Genomic DNA, 17,860 nt, shown 5'->3' with positions numbered 1-17,860 from the left:
AGAGATGTGGTGCTGAGGGATGTAGTGGCACCAGACTTGGTAGAGGTAGACAAGGGTTGAGCTCAATGATCTTAGAGGTTTCTTTTCTAGCCAAAGCAGTTAAGTGATTCTATATGCAAATGTGTGTACATATGTGTGTTCTTATGTACCTGTGCGTCTGCACGTGTCTTTCTGCACAGGTGTGCACATATGTGCATGCGTGGATGTGTGTGCGTGCACATACATGTATGGAGGTGTGCAGGTATGGGCGTATACGCCTGTGTACGTAGACGCCTGCGGCTGTACATATCGGTGTGTACGTACCTATAGCTGTGGGCACACCCGCGCACATGCCTGTCCCCCATGTACACCCGTGGGCGTGTCCCCCGCCTATCTGCGCTCACCCGCGGCCGCGGGGCAGCAAAGGGAGGCAGTCCGCAGGAACGTGGCCAGCAGCGCACGGGTCCCGCGCAGGGGCCGCGATCGGCAATGGGAGGGTGTGGCCAGGCCCCCCGCGGACCGTGGGCCAGGCACCGCCCAACGGGTGGGCGCGTTGCTGGGGAGCAGTGGGCCAATGGGAGCGTGCGTTGCTGTTGCCCGGGGGCGCGGCGGACCGAGCCGGGCCAGGCTGGGCCTGGCGGAGCGATGAGCGGGCCGCGGCGGCCCGGCAGCCATGGAGATCCGGTGTGGGGGGCTGCTTTTCAGCTCCCGCTTCGACTCAGGCAATCTAGCACGTGTGGAGCAGGTAGACCCGATCGGTACTGGCGGGGGCCCAGCGGGTCGGGCTGCCACGCTCCCCGCTGCCGACTACGAGTTTAACGTCTGGACGCGGCCCGACTGTGCCCACACCGAGTATGAGAACGGCAACAGGTAACAGCATGGTGGGGGGCCTGAGGGACGAGGTGGCGGCTGGGAGGTTCCCCTGAAGGAGGTGGCCGGGGTTCCCCAAGGAAGGAGGCTGGCAGGATGCAGGGGTCCCGTGGGGAAGAGGGTTGGCAGAGGGGCAGCTGGGGTGGTCCCGGGAGGGGCGGCCTCCGGGGAAGGGGACTGGTGGAGGGGAGGGGTGGCTGGCAGGGTACCGAGGACCCGGGAAGGAGTGGCTGGTAAGGTCGAAGGACTGTGGAGAGGGATAGGAGGAGCGAGCAGGGTCTGAGATGCCCTGGGAAGAGGGGAGCTTGTGCTATCTGTGTTCCCCCGATTGGAGATGCCCTGAGATGCTTAGTGGGGTTGTGTGTCCGCCCGGGATCTGACAGGCTTCTTGCGGAGCGGGTGCTCATGGGGCTGGATGACTGGTGAGGTTGGAGGGTCCGAGAAGGAGAGACTGGTGGGCCTGGGGACTGACCCGGCGCTCCTGTCCTTCCCCAGGTCCTGGTTCTACTTCAGCGTGCGGGGAGGGGCTCCGGGGAAGCTGATCAAGCTGCACATCCTGAACATGAACAAGCAGAGCCGGTTGTACTCTCAGGGCATGTCCCCCTTCGTGAGGACCCTCCCTGTGCAGCCCCGCTGGGAGCGCATTCGTGAGCGGCCCAGCTTCGAGGTACGGACCCGGGCCTTAGGGCTTGTGCTATGGCTGGGGGTACCTTTGCTCAGGGTGGGGGGCATTTCCGGGAACACAGATACCCCTCGTTCACTGTGCCAGGGTGACCTCCAGCCTTCTGTGGCAGGATAGGATGGCGTGGGCAAGTGGCTGATTTGTATCTTAGCAGCCCTAGTGGAGAGGTGCGGGAGGTCAGTGACAAAGCCTCTTCTTGGGGCTTCTTGGCCACGGCAATCCCATGCAGAGCTACAGGCTGGGGTCAGAGTGGCTGGAGAGCTCCCAAACAGAGAGGGACCTGGGGGTACTGATCGACAGCCACCTGAACATGAGCCAGCAGTGTGCCCAGGTGGCCAAGAGGGCCAATGGCATCCTGGCCTGCATTAGGAATAGCAGAAGCAGGGAGGTCATAGTGCCCCTGTACTCTGCATTGGTTAGGCCACACCTTGAGTACTGTGTCCAGTTCTGGGCCCCTCAGTTTAAGAAGGACATTGAAACACTTGAACGTGTCCAGAGAAGGGCAACAAGGCTGGGGAGAGGCCTTGAACACAAGCCCTATGAGGAGAGGCTGAGGGAGCTGGGATTGTTTAGCCTGGAGAAGAGGAGGCTCAGGGGTGACCTCATTGCCCTCTACAACTACCTGAAAGGTGGTTGTAGCCGGGAAGGGCTTGGTCTCTTCTCCCAGGCAACCAGCACCAGAACAAGGGGACATAGTCTCAGGCTGCGCCAGGGGAGGTTTAGACTCGAGGTGAGGAGGAAGTTCTTCACCGAGCGAGTCATTCGGCATTGGAATGTGCTGCCCAGGGAGGTGGTGGAGTCCCCATCCCTGGAGGTGTTCAAGGGGAGATTGGACGTGGCACTTGGTGCCATGGTCTAGTCATGGGGTCTGTGTTGATAGGTCGGACTCGATGATCCTCGAGGTCTCTTCCAACCTTAGTTATACTGTGATACTGAGTACTTGGGAGAAGAGAACCCAGCAGCTTTTTTCTCTACCAGCCAACTCTGTCTGGGTATTGCCTCTCTCTAGGTGATTTCCCATTTCTGGGGTAGGAGAAACCACTGACCAGCCCCTGAGGTGTGCCTGGGGCTTTCTTTTCTATTGGTCTGTTGTCAAAGTGGGCAGTAAATGACCCTTTGTGACATGCTGCTGTCAAGAGTATTGGTGCCCTATGAAGGGAGCAGAGGGTGAGAGCCCTGGGAATCAAAGGTGGCAAGAACAGGTACAGGGGCAGGTTTTCTCTTGCAGCCCTGTTGAGCTCTTTGGACCTCAAAGTTTACTGGTCCTAGAGTTTTCTGGCTTTGGCCTGGTAGGAGATGCCTGGGAAGGGTCCTTTGTAGGTGCTCTGGGTTGTGCTTGCTCTGTGGAGAGGCAGTGATCCCTATTTCTGCCCCACAGAACAGGGGCCAGAAAGCATCTCCCCTGATGCAGGAGGGGTTGATGCTTAATGCTTGATTTGGTCCATGCCAGTACTAGGGAGAGGCACAATGGAGAGCTGAGCCCTGTAGCACTTGTGACATTTGTGAAGTGTGCCCAGATTAAACAGCTTAACTTCTGACTGCTGATGGTGGGTACAAGGACCACAAAGAACCCTCATGGGTTTTCCAGAGAGCACTCCACCTCTCTTACATGTGCCCAATGACCAGAAGGAATCCCCTGAGTTTGCCAGAGTGCTCTCTGGACATACAGTGAGGCTGGGGACATGAGTGCTCCAGGGTGAGCAGGGACTGAGGGCTTTGTAGTAAGCAGCTTGATGTTTTGGGGATCTCAGTGAAGTGGGCTGGGATCTGCTGGAGCGTAGCTTTGATTCCTGTGCAGTTAGAGAAGGCCTGCAGGCACTGCCAATACCTGAGGGAGTCAGAAGAGAATCAGGGGGGGCTGTGGTGGCCATGGTTGCCTGTCCCCTGCTCAGGGGGTGGCTCTGCATGCCCATGGTGGCTGCTTGTGGAACCATGCCTGTGCTCAGCCTCTGCTCTGTGTCTCCCAGATGGTGGAGACGCAGTTTGTACTGTCCTTCGTGCACCGCTTCCTGGAGCACCATGGTGCCACTACCTACTTTGCCTTCTGCTACCCATTCTCCTACTCAGAGTGCCAGGAGATGCTGGTGCAGCTGGATGGCCGCTTCCAGGAGTGCCGGCACATGTCTCCCAGCAGGTGCGACCCTCTGGTGCCCCCCATTCCCGGCCCTCTCTGCTTGGCTTTGCGTCCCTAGTGGAAGTGCAGTGTTGTCTGCAGTGGGCTGAAAGTCAGAGGGGGTTCCCTGAGTCCTCTACTCTCTGCCCCCCTGTAGCTGCTTGATGCACCAGCAGCTGCAGCAGCTCCTCCCCAGCATGTGTGTCCAAGGGGTTTCCAGACAGTCCTTTGCTGCTGTGGGCGGAATCTCCCTGGTATTCTCAAGGGCAGGGAGAGGCTGTTGCTGCAGCCCTTGGTTTAAAGAGAGAGGATTCTCATAGGCCAGGACTTTATTTGCTTTCTTTCTGCTGGCTGCGGAAAGGTCCAAGCATCTCTCTTCTCCTGCTCCCCTTCTCTGCAAGCTGCTGTGGCAGAGGGAGATCTTGCTGTTCAGAGTAGCCCCAGTGCTAGGCTCTCTGTGGGTCCTTCTGGGAAGCTCCTCTGCTCTCACGAGCTTCTTTTCCACAGTCAGAGGAGAACTTAATGCCTGGCTGAGGGGATGAAGGGAGAGAGTCATTCTTCAGTGTTTGTGGGTAACTGTCCTGCCACCCTAGAGATGCTCCTTGCCCTGAGTCTGGGATCACAAATACCTTTTCTCAGACAATGGGTGAGCAGTGGTGCATTGGAGGGGTTTGTGATGGAGAGTGATGAGAAATTCCAAACTTGACAGTCAATAAGCAAGGATCTTAAGGAAATATCATAATCTATGGGTCAAACTCACCTACTGATGTGAGGACACCAACCACTGGGATCATGGCAGGGCTGAGTGGTCCTGGCTGAACTCTGGTAATGAGGCCCCAGGCCCACTGGTGCACCAGGAGCTGCCATGGCCATTGGCAGGCTGATACAGGGATCTCCACACCATGGTGGTGGTCATGCACTCCTCTGTGCACCATCAAACCCTCCAGTCTAAGGCTGGAGGCTAGTCCTGCAGCAGCACCTGACTAGTGCCTAGGCTGTGGGTGACCCAGTGCCTACCTCATTTTCCCTCTTAGATGAGTGGTTGGAGGCCAAGCTCAGGGCTGTAGGTGCAGAGTGCCCCCTGCCCACCTAGGAGCCACCTTTGCTCCTTGAAGGTATCTCCAGCTGCCCAGAGTGAGGCTTGGGTGCCTTGTCCCTCAGTGCCCAGCCCAGCAGCACACACAGACCCAGCTAAGCCACTTTCTTCCCTGATGGGGAGGCTCTGACCTGTGCATTGGCAGCTGATCCCTCCTCACCCTGCAGCCCCCTTGACTCCGTCTATTACCACCGGGAGCTGCTCTGCCACTCGCTGGACAAGCTACAAGTTGACCTGCTGACCATCACCTCCTGCCACGGCATGCTGGAGAAGCGAGAGCCCCGGCTGGACAAGCTCTTCCCAGACACCAGCACTCCCCGGCCACGGCGCTTCACAGGGAAGAGGGTAAGTGCTTCCCAGCAGACTGTGTGATGGTCTCTGTACCCCAGCCTTGTTTCTCTGACTTGAAAGGTTTCATAGCATAGAATCACAGAATCGTTTTGGTTGGAAGAGGCCTCCAAGAGCATCAAGTCCACCCAGCATTATGTCACCACTAAACTCTGACCCTCAGCCTTGACAACCTTTTCAGAGAAGACACTGTTGCTCATGTCCAGCCTAAACCTCCCCTGGCACAACTTGAGGCTGTTTACTCTTGTCCTGTCACTTATTACTTGTGTGAAGAGACTGATCCCCCACCTTGCTCCAGTCTCCTTTCAGGGAGCTGTAGAGAGGGAGAAGGTCTCCCCTCAGCTTCCTTTTCTCTGAGCTGACCACCTCCAGTTCTCTCAGCCACTCTTTGTAAGATTTGTGCTTTAGAACCTTCACCAGCTGCTTTGCCCTTCCTTGGACACTCTCTAGCACTTCCATGCCCTTTTTGGAGGAGGGGCCCAAAATTGAACCCAGTGTTCAAGCTGCAGCCTCACCAGTGTCCAGTACATGCATACTGTCCCTGCCCTGGTACAGCTGGCCACGCTATTGCTGATTCAAACCAGGATGCTGTTAGCCTTCTTGGCCCCACACTGACTCACTTTCAACTTGCTGTTGACCAACAGCCCCAGGCCCTTTTCTGCTGGGCACTTTCTAGCTATTATCCTGGAGGGCTGGAGCATTGGACTGGATGGAGATTGTGCTGTGGGCACCACTGTCAGGAGTGCATCCACTCACCACCATGCAACCCCCTCTGGCCACACCACACGTGTTCCTCTGGGCACAAATTAGTGTCTTGCTACCTCTGCAGCTGCACAGAACTGGGATGTGGGGCTGCAGCTCCTGCTCAACCTCCCACCAGGTGAAGGGCTTTTCAGGAGGTGTTGTATGTTGCAATCAGGCTCATTCTTTGTGGGATCACTCTGGGCTTTTCCCCTAGTGCACCTCTGTTGCTGTGGTTTCTCCTGGCAGCAGCTGGAGAACTCCTGTCCCCTTGGTCTCATGCAGGGATAACTAGCTTTGGTCTAAGCAGGACCTGGGAGAGGCATCAGGCAAAGAAACCACTAGAAATGTATTGCCACGCATGGTACCTGGTTGTCTGCTTCCTATAGAGACCTTGGCTACTTGTTGGGTGCAGGGGGCCTTGCTGCAGAGCAGGAGGGAGCCCCAGGAAGCATTTGACCTCTCAGCAAAGGCCATCACATCTTGGGGCAGGCAGGAACTGTCCCATTGTCCTTGTCTCTTTGCCCCAAGGTATTCTTCCTGAGCAGCAGAGTCCACCCAGGAGAAACACCTTCCAGCTTTGTCTTCAATGGATTCCTGGACTTCATCCTGCGGGAGGAGGACCCCCGTGCCCAGATGCTGCAGCGGATGTTCGTCTTCAAGCTCATTCCTATGCTGAACCCTGATGGGGTGGTGCGAGGCCACTATCGGTGAGAGATCACTGGGTCAAATAGGGTCCAGGCTGGGCTGGTCTCTCCTGGTTTGGAGCCTGATCTGTGTTTGATGGTGGCTGGGAAGAACTATCCTGGGTCTGCGGAACAAGCTGGGACTGGTGGATGCAGCAGCCTGTCCCTGCTGCTCCCTGATCTGTGTCATGACCTGGGGCTGCGATGCCTGTGTAGGTCATCTCCTAGATCAGGGCTTTCTAGCTCAGGCAAGCAACACTGACCTGTGCCTTTGAGGTGCTCAAGCACTGACCTGTCCTGTCCTTGCTCTCCCTGGGGTGTTGGAGAGAGACCATAAAATCACTGAATTGTAGAATGGCTTGTATTGGAAGGGATCTCTAGACATCACTCAGTCCAGTCCTCCTGCAGTGAACAGGGACATCTTCAACTAGATCAGGTTTCATAGTTTCATTCAGGGTTGGAAGGGACCACACGGATCATCCAGTTCCAACCCCCCTGCCATGGGCAGGGACACCCCACACTAGATCAGGCTGGCCAGAGCCTCATCCAGCCTGCTCTGGTTGTTCAGAGCTCTGTCCAAGTTGACCTGGAATGATCCCAGGTGTGGGGCATCTACATCCTCTCTGGGCAACCTGGGCCAATGTTACACCACCATCAGTGTAAACAACTTTTTTCTTCACTCTAGTCTGAATCTCCCCTTTTTTATTTTAAAATTGTCACCCCTTGTCCTGTCACAACAGCCCCACCTAAAAAATCTGTCCCCAGCTTTCTTATCAGCCCTCTTTGAGTACTGAAAGAGGGAGACCTTCTCCAGGCTGAACAACCTCAACTCCCTCTGGCTGTCCTCTTAGCAGAGAGGTTCCAGCCCTTGGGTTATGTTTGTGGCCTCCTCTGTGTCCACTCCAACCAATCACTTGGGCTCTGTCTCACTACAGCCAGGAGAAAGTTTCTCAGTTGTGTTGGGGAAGAGTCTTTGCCTACCAGATGTTTTGGCCCCAGGACAGCACTCAAAGCTGTGGCTGTTAAGAGGAGAGGTCATGTCCTTGCAGAATGGCCATTCTCTCTGGTGGACCTCATATCTCTTCCACTCTCTCTGCAGAACTGACACCCGTGGGGTAAACCTGAACCGCCAGTACCTGAACCCCGATGCCGAGCTGCACCCTGCGGTGTTTGGGGTCAAAGCTCTTGTCCTCTACCACCATGTCCACAGTCGTGTCCTGCCAGGCTCTCCTGACTGGAGGACCTTTGTCTCCCCACTCAGCAACAGCTCGCTAAGAACAAAATCTTCCAACCATTCCGTCCACAGCAGCGGCCCATTCCCAGAGGCTGCACTCTTGGAGCTGGAGAAAGCCATTAACCTCCGGAACTCGCCCAGCTCCTGGCATTCCAGCAGCTACTTCAGCCCTTCTCAGGAAGCCCACCTCTTGGGAGCAGCAGGCAGCACAGGCCGCACTGGCTGGATCCTCCCATCAAGCCACACTGCAGAGCGCTGTGAGGAGGAGGCTAGGAGGCCTCTGCCAGCACCTCTTCCTGAAACCATCCTGCCCCAGGACAGTGGACTGGCCTACTATGTGGATCTGCACGGGCATGCCTCCAAGCGTGGCTGCTTCATGTATGGCAACAACTTCAGCAATGAAAATGATCAGGTGAGGGACGGAGTAGGAAGTGATGTGAATCCCAGAATCCCAGCACAGTGAGTGTTGGAAGAGACCTTTGGGGATCATCTAGTCTGAGCAGGTTCCAGAGCAGGCTGCCCAGACTCGTGTCCAGGTGTTCAGAGGAGGGCAACAAAGCTGGTAACGGGTTTGGAGCACAAGCCCTATGAGGAGAGGCTGAGGGAGCTGGGGTTGCTTAGCCTGGAGAAGAGGAGGCTCAGGGGAGACCTTATTGCTGTCTACAACTACCTGAAGGGAGAATGTAGCCAGATGGGGGCTGGTCTCTTCTCCCAGGCAACCACCAACAGAAAAAGAGCTGTACCAGGGGAGGTTTAGGCTGGATGTTAGGAAGAAGCTCTTCACAGAAAGAATGATTGGCCATTGGAATGGGCTGCCCAGGGAGGTGGTGGAGTCACCATCACTGGAGGTGTTTAGGAAGAGACTGGATGGGGTGCTTGGTGCCATGGCTTAGTTGATTAGATGGTGTTGGATGATGGGTTGGACTTGATGATCTCAAAAGTCTCTTCCAACCTGGTTAATTCTACTCTACTCTACTCTACTCTTTGGAATCTCTCCAGAGGAGTCTCCACAACCTCTCTGGGCAGCCTCTTCAATGGCTCCAGCACCCTCACAGGAAAGAATTTTCCTTTTCCTGGTCAGATGGAACCTCCTGGGTTCCAGTTTGTGCCTGTTGCCTGTCATCTTGTTACTGAGCAGCACAGAAAAGAGTCTGGCCTCATCCTCTTACCCCCTGCCCTTTAGATACTCATCAGCATTGAGAATATCCCCTCTTAGCCTGCTCTTCTTCAGGCTAAACAGTCCCATGTCTCTTAACCTTTCCTCATCATAGAGATGTTCCAGTCCCCTCAACATCTTCAGAACCTTCACTAGGCTCCCTCCAGTTAATTCCTTGTCAGCCAACACCCCTGAGTGTCCCAGAGCTTGGCACTGGTGATGCTGGAGCAGGTTGAAGAGCTGTGGGCTCCCCACAATGTCAGCCATATTCCTCTCTGTGTGCTGCAGGTGGAGAACATGCTGTTCCCAAAACTCATCTCCTTGAACTCCCCTCACTTTGACTTCACGGGCTGCAACTTCTCGGAGAAGAACATGTATGCACGGGACAAGCGGGACGGGCAGTCCAAGGAGGGCAGTGGCCGCGTGGCTGTCTACAAGGCCCTGGGAATTATCCACAGGTAGGCAAGGCTCAGATGCTCACCGTGCAGCCCTGCCAGTGGGTCTGTCCCAGCACTCCACCATCTTGCCAGGTGCAGGGTGTTAAGGAAACTGTTTTCTTGGGGCAGCAGAGTCCTGTGTGGCTCTCCAGGGGCTTGGGGCTGGCTAGGAAGGGTGCTGTAGGCAGAGGCCAGGAGATAGCCTTGCTGGGTGCTGCCACCTTCCTGAGCCCACAAGCCTGACTCCTTTCCCTCTAGTATCTCCTGTTCACATACAGCCTGCAGCTGCTCCCGTTTCCTGTTCTCACTGTTATAGAGCTGTTTGTGTGCGGTTTTCCAGAAGGAATTCTTCTCTTTTGCAGCTGTTTATGTCTGTATTGAGCTGTAGTTAAAACCTTTTTAGCTGTAATGAGCTCAGATTCCCCAGACTGCCCACGTGAGGTTGCTCTGTAAGATTCCAGCCTCAGCCATCTGTGATTCTGCGAGACAGAATCATGGAATTGTTTTTGTTGGAAGAGACATTTAAGATCATTAAGTCCAGCCATTAACAGAGCACTGCCAGGTCACCACAAAACCATGTCCCTCAGCACCACATCTACATGGCTGGAAGCAGCCACTCTGGCTCTCTGATACCCCCACAGCCAGTCCTTCCTTTGTCATCTGTTTTGAAGCCTGGTTCTTTGAGTCAGAGAGTTGCAGAATCATTTGGATTGGAAGGGACCTCTTAAGCCCATCTGGTCCAACCCCCAGCAATGAGCAGGGACATCAACTAGAGCAGGTTGCTTAAAGCCCTGTCCAACCTGACCTGGAAAGTTTCCAGGGATGGGGCATCTACAATCTCTGGGCAACCTGTGCCAGTCTCACCACCCTCAAAGTAAAAAAATTCTTCCTTCCATCTAGTCTGAATCTCCCCTCTTTTAGTTTAAAACCATCACCTTCTGTCCTATCACAACAGGCTGTGCTAAAAAGTCTGTCCCCATCTTTCTTCTGGACCTCTTTAAGTACCAAAAGGCCACCAGAAGGTCTCCCCGGAGCCTTCTCCAGGCTGAAGAATCCCAACTCTCTCAGCCTGTCCTCACAGCAGAGAGGTTTCAGCACTGAAGGTGGGGTCTCAGCAGAGCAGAGGGGCAGAATCTCCTCCCTCACCTGCTGGTCATGCTGCTTTGGATGCAGCCCAGGAGACAATTGGCTTCTGTGCTGTGAGCATACATTGCCAGCTCCTGCCCAGCTTTTCACCCACCAGCATCCAAAGTCCTTCTCCACAGGGCTGCCCTCCATCCTTCCACTGTCCAGCCTGGACTGATATCAGGGATTGCCCTGACCCAGGTGCAGGACATTGCATTTGGCCTTGTTGAGCCTCAGCAGTCCCATGCCTCTGTCCTTGGTACACTTCTGGTTTCCACTCATTGCTTCTTTTTTTGTCCCCTCTTTTATTCTTTCCTCAGCAGATGACAATGTGCAGCACGTGACACAGGTCACAGTCAGTGCTGCAGCTTGATGGCAGGAGCCATGCCTTTTCCCCAGACTCCCCTAGAGCCTCCCCTCCTGGGACTGGGGGACACACAGGCTTGGGGTGACCCCAGCTTTGTCTTCTGAGAGACATCTGATACATTAGGTGATGTGGGGCTTCTGTGTGCTTCACAGCTACACGCTGGAGTGCAACTACAACACAGGGCGCTCAGTGAACAGCATCCCTTTGGCCTGCCATGACAATGGACGTGCCAGCCCCCCACCCCCACCCACCTTCCCCTCCAAATACACCGTGGAGCTTTTCGAGCAGGTAAGAGGTCCCCAGCAGTAGTGGGGGGCAGGTCTGCACAGCCCTTTCTGGGAAGAGACTTTCACATTCTCTTCTACTTCTGCATCCACGAGTTCCTGTGGGAACCTAGAGAGTAGGTTTGGCAAGCTGTAAGAAGCATGGTGCTCTTGGTGTCAGTGCTGTAACCTGGCCATACATCCCAGCCCACACTGGACTGTGAGTCCCTCCACCACTAGCCCTAGCCCCAAAGTGCTTTGCCCACTGGCTGAGCTGGAGACTTCTGCCCTTGGCCTTGGAGGCAGCCCAAGAGAGTCCCTGGTTTCTCTCCACTGAGCATGGGGTTTACCTGCTTCTCTGTTGGCCCCTGTGTCTGTGAGCACCTGGCCCTGTGTGTGCTGTACACCCAAAGACATCCCATGGGATCAGTCCTCCTGCCAGGGAGCTCGCTGAAGCCTGTGCTGGAGGTGAAATGAGCTCTGGGGAGCACCTGTCTGTCTCTGTGCCTCAAGCTCCTGTGAGCTGCTGCTCTGTCTGGAGGCCCCTCTCACTGGTCATCACTTGCCCCGGCAGGTTGGGCGAGCCCTGGCTGTGGCAGCCCTGGACATGGCCGAGTGCAACCCCTGGCCCCGCATCATCCTCTCGGAGCACAGCTGCCTCAGCAACCTGCGCGCCTGGATGCTGCGTCACGTGCGCAGCATGAAGGGCGCAGGAGAGGGCCCACGGCGCAGAGGAGGTGCCAGGACCACCCCCCGGAGCTCCATGTAAGGGCCTACTGGATTGAGTGCTCAAGAGCTGCAGGATAACGCCAGTTAGAGATGATAAATGAACTCCAAGTGAGTTACCCTGCAGCTAACGATGCTGAGGGTTGTTTGCTTGCTCTCTCACCCCACTGGGGCCCTACAGGGTTTGCTCCATGTGCTGCAGGTGTGGGTGTCTCTCAGCCCCATGGCATCGGGATGCAGCTATGTGGGGTCAGGCTGTTGGGGGTTCACCTGGGAAGAACCATGGAATGATTTGTGTAGGAAATTCCTTTTAGAGATCATCTAGTCCAACTCACCTGCATTGAGTAGGGACATCTTCAGCTAGATCAGGTTGCTCAGAACCCTGTCCAGCCTGACCTGGAATGTTTCCAGGCACCATCTACTGTTTCTCTAGTCAACCTGTCCCAGTGTCTCACCACCCTCAGCATAAATAATTTCTTCCTTATATATAGTCTAAAGGGATGATCTGCCTGCAGATACAGCCAGCCTCTTCTACTTCCCCTCTCTACCCAGCCTGATCTGATGCTGGATGGGAATGGGTTTGGGACAAGAGGTGAGGAATAGGACCTCTGAAGCCACACTGCTGCTCTGAGGCTGCTCGGACAGTGATATGCAGCACTGTGGACTGGGGTCTGCTACTGCTGGTGACAGCCCCATGTCACCGAATCATAGAATCTTTTTGGTTGGAAGAGACCTTTAAGATCAAGTCCAGTCATTAACCCATCACTGCCAGGTCACCCCTAAACCATGTCCCTCAGCACATCCACACAGCTTTTAAACCCCTCCAGGGATGGGAATTCCACCACTGCCCTGGGCAGCTGTTGTAGGACTTGACAACACTTTGCAGGGTTGTCCAACCTAAACCTCCCCTGACATAATTTGAAGCTTGTTTCTTTTTGTCCTATTGCTTGTTCTGTGGGAGGAGAGACAGCCCCCCACAATGTCTGGGCTGTTAGTGGGGACAAATCTGAGTCTCTGACCAGCTGCAGGGAGCACAGAAAGGACCCCTCCCCACAGAGCTGGGCTGAACCTCCCATTTCTTGCCCCTTCCAGTGGGATCCCCATCTCTGCCTCTGATAATGTCCTGTCCCGCGCCAGAAGCTTCAGCAATGGCACCAGCAGGAGCAGCAGCAGCCAGCAGGACTCGCTGCAGCTCAAGGCCTCTCCCAGCTTCACCTTTGGCTGCAGCAGCCCCTCGGCTCAGGCCGCCACAGACCAGAATGCTCAGCATGGCAGCACCCCAGCCCCAGCTGTGGGCAGAGGTAAGCTAGGCCAGAGGCTGCTTGTGCGCCTGATCCAGCATCTGTCGAGCTGCTGTGCCAGGCCACAGCCCTGAGGAAAGCTCCTTCCAGCATAATGTGTGCTTTGATGTCATAAACGTGGGTTTGTGTGCAAGAGGTGTATGTGAGCTGCTGCCCCATTCCCTCAGAAGGGTGCTGGATGCCCTCTGGGCTCAGCCCCACGCTCTGTCCTTGCCTGGGTAAGGACAAATATCAACCTGTGGCTTCTGCTGCCCAGCTTCTGCCAGGAACCAAGAGGCTCAGGACAGAAGCTCAGGGCAGCAGCCAAGGGGCTTTTGAAGAAGCCAGCATAGAAAACCTCCACTCAATTTCCTTTGGCCTCAGCCACTCTCAAAGCATTCCTGAGGCCTGTGGGATACACCGAAGTGCCTTTTCCCTTCCCAGGCACCTGCTGAGCAGCATTTGATCTATCACAGCCCATGGCTCTGGCAGAGCTTTAGTCATTGGGGGGCTTGGAACAGGCAGTGAGTGCTGGCCAGGGGGTTCCAAGTTGCCAAGGGGCAAGGGCTTGGTGCTGCTGCAGAGCTGGCCCCTTGGGGGCTTGGTGCTGCTGCTGATGGAGGAAACGCCAGTGCCACAGTTTACTCTGGGCCAGCCCCACAGGCCCCCAGATAAGGAAACAGGGCTGGACTGAAAGCCCTAGTCTGCTGTGGGGTTCTGGGCTGGGGTGAGCACTGAGGTATCCAAATGCCCAGTGATGGGAGGTGTGTGGGTGAGGGTCTTCTGTTGGGGTGTGACTCTGGGTGCAAGTCTGAAGGTGTCGTGGTGCTGCTCTCAGGAGACATCTCATTGTTCCTGACTGTCAGCTGGTTTCTTGTGCTCTGCCTGTTTCTTGCCTTGCTTAGTCCCTTGTGCTTGCTCTCCAGCACTGTGTAGTGACTGTTTCTCCTCTGCCATGAAAGTGGGGTGGGGAAGAAATAAAATGTTTCTGTTCTTATGGCCATGTTGTAATGCCTGTTCCTTCTGCCATGCATGCATGGCCTGCCCTAAGCCAGTGGGACACCAGCCCTGGCTGCCAGGGGTTGGATGACAGTTTGGCACACGAGCAGAAACAGACTGTGTGGGGCTGGAGGGGGAAGACTTTGTCTCAATAGGACTGATCACCATTCTGCTGCCCTAGCCTATGCTCTCTGCTTGCTGGCTGCTGTCCGCTGCCTCTGGATCTGAGTGTCAGGTGGGGCATGCCTAGCTCCTGTCACTGGAATATGGCTCTTCCTTCCCTGCCCTGGCATTGCCTGGCAGATTTGCCTTCCACATGTCCAGCCTTGCTGCCAGCAGTGCCACTGTTTTCTGAGCGTGAGACCCTGGCAGCACTAGCACTGCTGTGTCTATGCAGGGAAACATGGCCCAAGAATGCTTTGACCACCCAGCTTTGCCTTACAAGCCTCACAACACTGCCCTTCTGCCTGCTGTCCTGGCATGGTGCTGGGGTACTGGCACAGACTCTTCCTTCCCCAGACAGCTGGGAGGGAACCGAGAATGCTCAGTTCCTGCCACCAGCCCTCACATGATGAGGCAGTGGTAAGAAGGCACAAGATGAAGACACTGTCTCCCGGTCCTCTCCCATCCCTCCCCTTCCTGCTTGTCCCCTGCCATGCCCCGAGGGCCAGGGAAGCTGCTCTCTTGCTGCTGTGGCCCTGCAGGACAGCTGTCCTTGGTCACACACAGGATGTCCTGCTGCTGGGGCCCTGACAAGTGTCAAGAGATGCATCCCTGTCCCAGCTGCTTCCTCAGAACCTCACAGGAAGGGAGCCCTTTCCTAGTGGGCTACAGCTACAGCCCTCTGGCACAGTCTAGAGGCAACCCCCACTGGTGGAGCCAGTGCCACTGCTGTGCCAGGTCTTGTCTCCAGCTTCCATGTCTGAGGAGTAGCAGTGCCTGGGAGAGGCTAGGGAAGGGAGAGGCATGTCTCTGAGCATGGGACCCCCTGGTGACCCTCCCAGCTGCTGCTGGCCTTTGCTGGCTGGAGTTTGTCACCAAGAGATGCTGTTTCAATTGTGCTGTGTCCCAGATTAATACTTGTCCCTCACTGGTACCAGCTGCTGTGTAAAGCCACAACTCAGAGAAGAGCTTCTGCCCATCACGAAGCTGCCCCAGCACAAGCACTGCTGGCATCTGGCACCTGTCTGCTGTTGTGGCAGACTCATTTGCTGGGGGTTCCAATGGCCTGCTCAGGTGTTTCCCATGTTGTCCATTCATAAGAGACAGTGTTGTGGTCTCATTCTTGGGACAGCTCAGCCACCCCCCAGCCATACCTAGCACATCCTCACACATTGGCTGTGGGTGTCCCTCTGTCTGCTGTCTTGTGCCACAGCCCAGCCACAGCACATCTTGGTGAGGGCACCAACTCCAACATTTCTCTCCACTGCAGTGCTTGGCCTGTCCACACTGAATGGCACCACCATAGCTCTGTGCACCCAGGACAGGCAGCCAGTGCCCCTGCCATGGCTCACCGACCCTGGCACTGAGCTCTCTCTCATTTGTCACACAGGGATTCTGTCAGCAGGCACCTGGACAGCACCCAGCACTGGCACCAGCCACCAACCACAGGAGGCCCAGCATGGTGCAGGACACACGGCAGCTGTCCACAGTACAGCACCACTACAGGTACCACTGGTGGGGCCTGGGGGTCTGGTATGGTCCTGTGTCCCCACTCCAGGGCTTCTGAGTCCTGGATGAGGGCTACCCCATGGCTCTGCCAGCCAGGCCTGGGGAATATGGAGGTGTGGTGGGAAGTATGGTTATCAGCAACGGAGATTAGAATCAATACGACTGACCAATATGGTCAAGTATTGTTCCTTTATTGTTCCAGGCCGATGGTGCAGGCCTGTAGTGCAAGTATAGCACTGTGAAGTGTAGAAGAAGCAGGAGACAGGAAAGGCAGAAGTGCGTAGCAAGGCAACTGCTACAACTTATATAAACTCGGAGTGCCCTGCTGGCATAGCTCCATTGGTTCCCTCTGAGTGACCACACATTGCACTATTACAGGTTATTGGTCCAACTACTAATGACACAACGAGGTTGTTGATGCAGGTGCATGTCCTGTTGTCCCAAGATAACTGTCCATGTTTATAGCTACCAGTGTCTTGTTTTAGTTACATGCTGCAGGCACAGCACTGTTTTGCTACACTGCTAGCTGGCTCTGCATTTATGCTGAGCATGGCCTACCACCATGTCAGGCTCTAGGCCTGCACTGCCAGATTGCTCACACTGCTCATCGCTGGCATTGCCACAGGGAAGTACCAGGACGTATTGGTCCCCAGATCCACTGAAGTGTGGGCCTCAGAGACTCATATGTGGGTCCGAGAACCCCCATCTGTCAAGCTCAGAGATGCCTCAATCCATGGGGCTCTTCCAGAAGCCTTTGCTCTATATTCATAGTTTTCTGAGCTGCACCTTCATGTTCCCTGAGCCATGCAGCCCCTCCCCATGTAGGGGTCTTGGTCTGAAGGACCCCCAGCAGCTGTGGGGAACTGCTGCAAGGCCAGGGTCAAACATCCCTGCCAGGCACTGAACCCTCATCTCCCCTCCCTGTAGGTGCTCCCGATGAAGCTGGATGCCAGGAAAGCCTATGAGCAGCCTGGGTAGGTGCTGGCATTGGCCATGGTACGGGGTCACCCTTCAGCCAGCCTCGAGGCTGCCCACACCTGGGCAGTTAGAGCTCCATGCAGAGCCCTTGCTGCAGGGGAGTCTGAGCAGAGGCATCCCTCCACTGCTGGCAGCCTCCTCAGGAGCATCATGTGGGTTCTCCACAGCCTAGGGGGGGGCCCTGTGCGCCCCAGCAGGATCCCTGTGTGGAGGAAGGGGACAAGCACCTTCAACAGCACCACAGCCCTTTTCCAGGCTGGGGAGCAGAGCCAGAGTGAGCACCAAACCTTCCAGCCACCACCAGGTAGGGCATAGCACAGCCCTGGCACCAAGGCTGCCATAGTAGACACTCCAGCAGGGCCTGGCACCGTGCTGGGGCCAGCCTCACTACTGATACCAGTCTCTGTTCCCACAGGGCTGTGCCAGGAACCCCCTGGAGGAGTGCAGAATGCCAAGGGACTGTTCCTGTGCCAGGGCAAGGGGCTGCACCCCCAGGTATGGCCCTGTGGTGTTGGGGGGATGCAGCTTTGCTCTGCCATCTGCTTGGGCAAGGGCTGTGGCACGGGGGAGTGGGCTCCAGCCCCTCTCTACCTCGTTGTCCCCTACTGCAGCACCCACCAGGCCAAGCCACGGGCCCTGCTTCGCTCAGCTCCTACCGGCACCTCCTCTCCTTCTGCGCCGAGGCCTGACTACAGCCACTGGTACTCACGAGGTGGCACCATGGGCCACAACGGTGCATGGGGCAGGCCCAAGGCCTCCCCAAACCAAAGCAGCAGCAGTGCAAAGCCCACTCCTGGCACAGCCCAACGCTGTCTCTAACCCCAGCTGCAGCAAATGCCACCCCTGGTGCTGACTCACATGGCTGGCCACCCTGGCAGCTCCCCAGCAATGACAGCCTCCTGGCCCTGGATGGCCCTGCTCCTCCCGTGGGACCGGCAGAGGGACTCAGTGGCGGGCAGCAGAGATTTTTACTTCACACGGTTTTATCTGGTATTGTTGTGTTTATGTTAAAGTTGGTTTGGAAGAAGCTCAGCATCCTGCCTCACTGCAGCACCACACTGATCCTGCAGGGCTCCAGGCTGTGCTTGGATGGTCCCTGCTTCTCCATG

General features: G+C 56.0%; 1 protein-coding gene across 3 annotated transcripts; it reads left to right on the top strand.

The window, feature by feature from the left end:
- Window positions 1-470: 470 nt before the first annotated feature.
- AGBL5 (AGBL carboxypeptidase 5) lies at window positions 471-17,635 on the top strand. 3 transcript variants are annotated; one of them, XM_068143077.1, is made up of 15 exons: window positions 471-849; window positions 1,345-1,516; window positions 3,499-3,665; window positions 4,908-5,085; window positions 6,361-6,539; window positions 7,615-8,161; window positions 9,194-9,363; window positions 10,987-11,122; window positions 11,672-11,862; window positions 12,916-13,124; window positions 15,655-15,770; window positions 16,701-16,747; window positions 16,886-17,055; window positions 17,167-17,246; window positions 17,363-17,532. In XM_068143077.1, exons 1-15 carry the CDS (start codon window positions 653-655, stop codon window positions 17,438-17,440), a joined length of 2,637 nt encoding a protein of 878 aa, XP_067999178.1. In that variant the 5' UTR covers window positions 471-652; the 3' UTR covers window positions 17,441-17,532. The 3 variants fall into 3 exon arrangements, with proteins under 3 accessions (XP_067999178.1, XP_067999176.1, XP_067999177.1); XM_068143075.1 differs by having other exon boundaries at window positions 17,167-17,635; XM_068143076.1 differs by having other exon boundaries at window positions 472-849; window positions 16,919-17,055; window positions 17,167-17,635.
- Window positions 17,636-17,860: the final 225 nt, after the last annotated feature.

The sequence above is a fragment of the Melanerpes formicivorus genome, unplaced genomic scaffold (assembly GCF_026170545.1).
Source record: "Melanerpes formicivorus ecotype bairdi unplaced genomic scaffold, bMelFor1.0.p_v2 SCAF_9, whole genome shotgun sequence".
NCBI lineage: Eukaryota > Metazoa > Chordata > Aves > Piciformes > Picidae > Melanerpes > Melanerpes formicivorus.
This window is presented reverse-complemented; position numbering and strand designations above follow the sequence as displayed.

Excerpts from the sequence above, each read along its gene's own strand:
- AGBL5 (XM_068143075.1), top strand. The coding sequence starts at position 653 with ATGGAGATCCGGTGTGGGGGGCTGCTTTTCAGCTCCCGCTTCGACTCA. Across the intron at positions 15,771-16,700 it reads ACAGTACAGCACCACTACAG|GTGCTCCCGATGAAGCTGGA; the intron begins GTACCACTGGTG and ends CCCTCCCTGTAG. Across the intron at positions 17,056-17,166 it reads AACCTTCCAGCCACCACCAG|GGCTGTGCCAGGAACCCCCT; the intron begins GTAGGGCATAGC and ends CTGTTCCCACAG.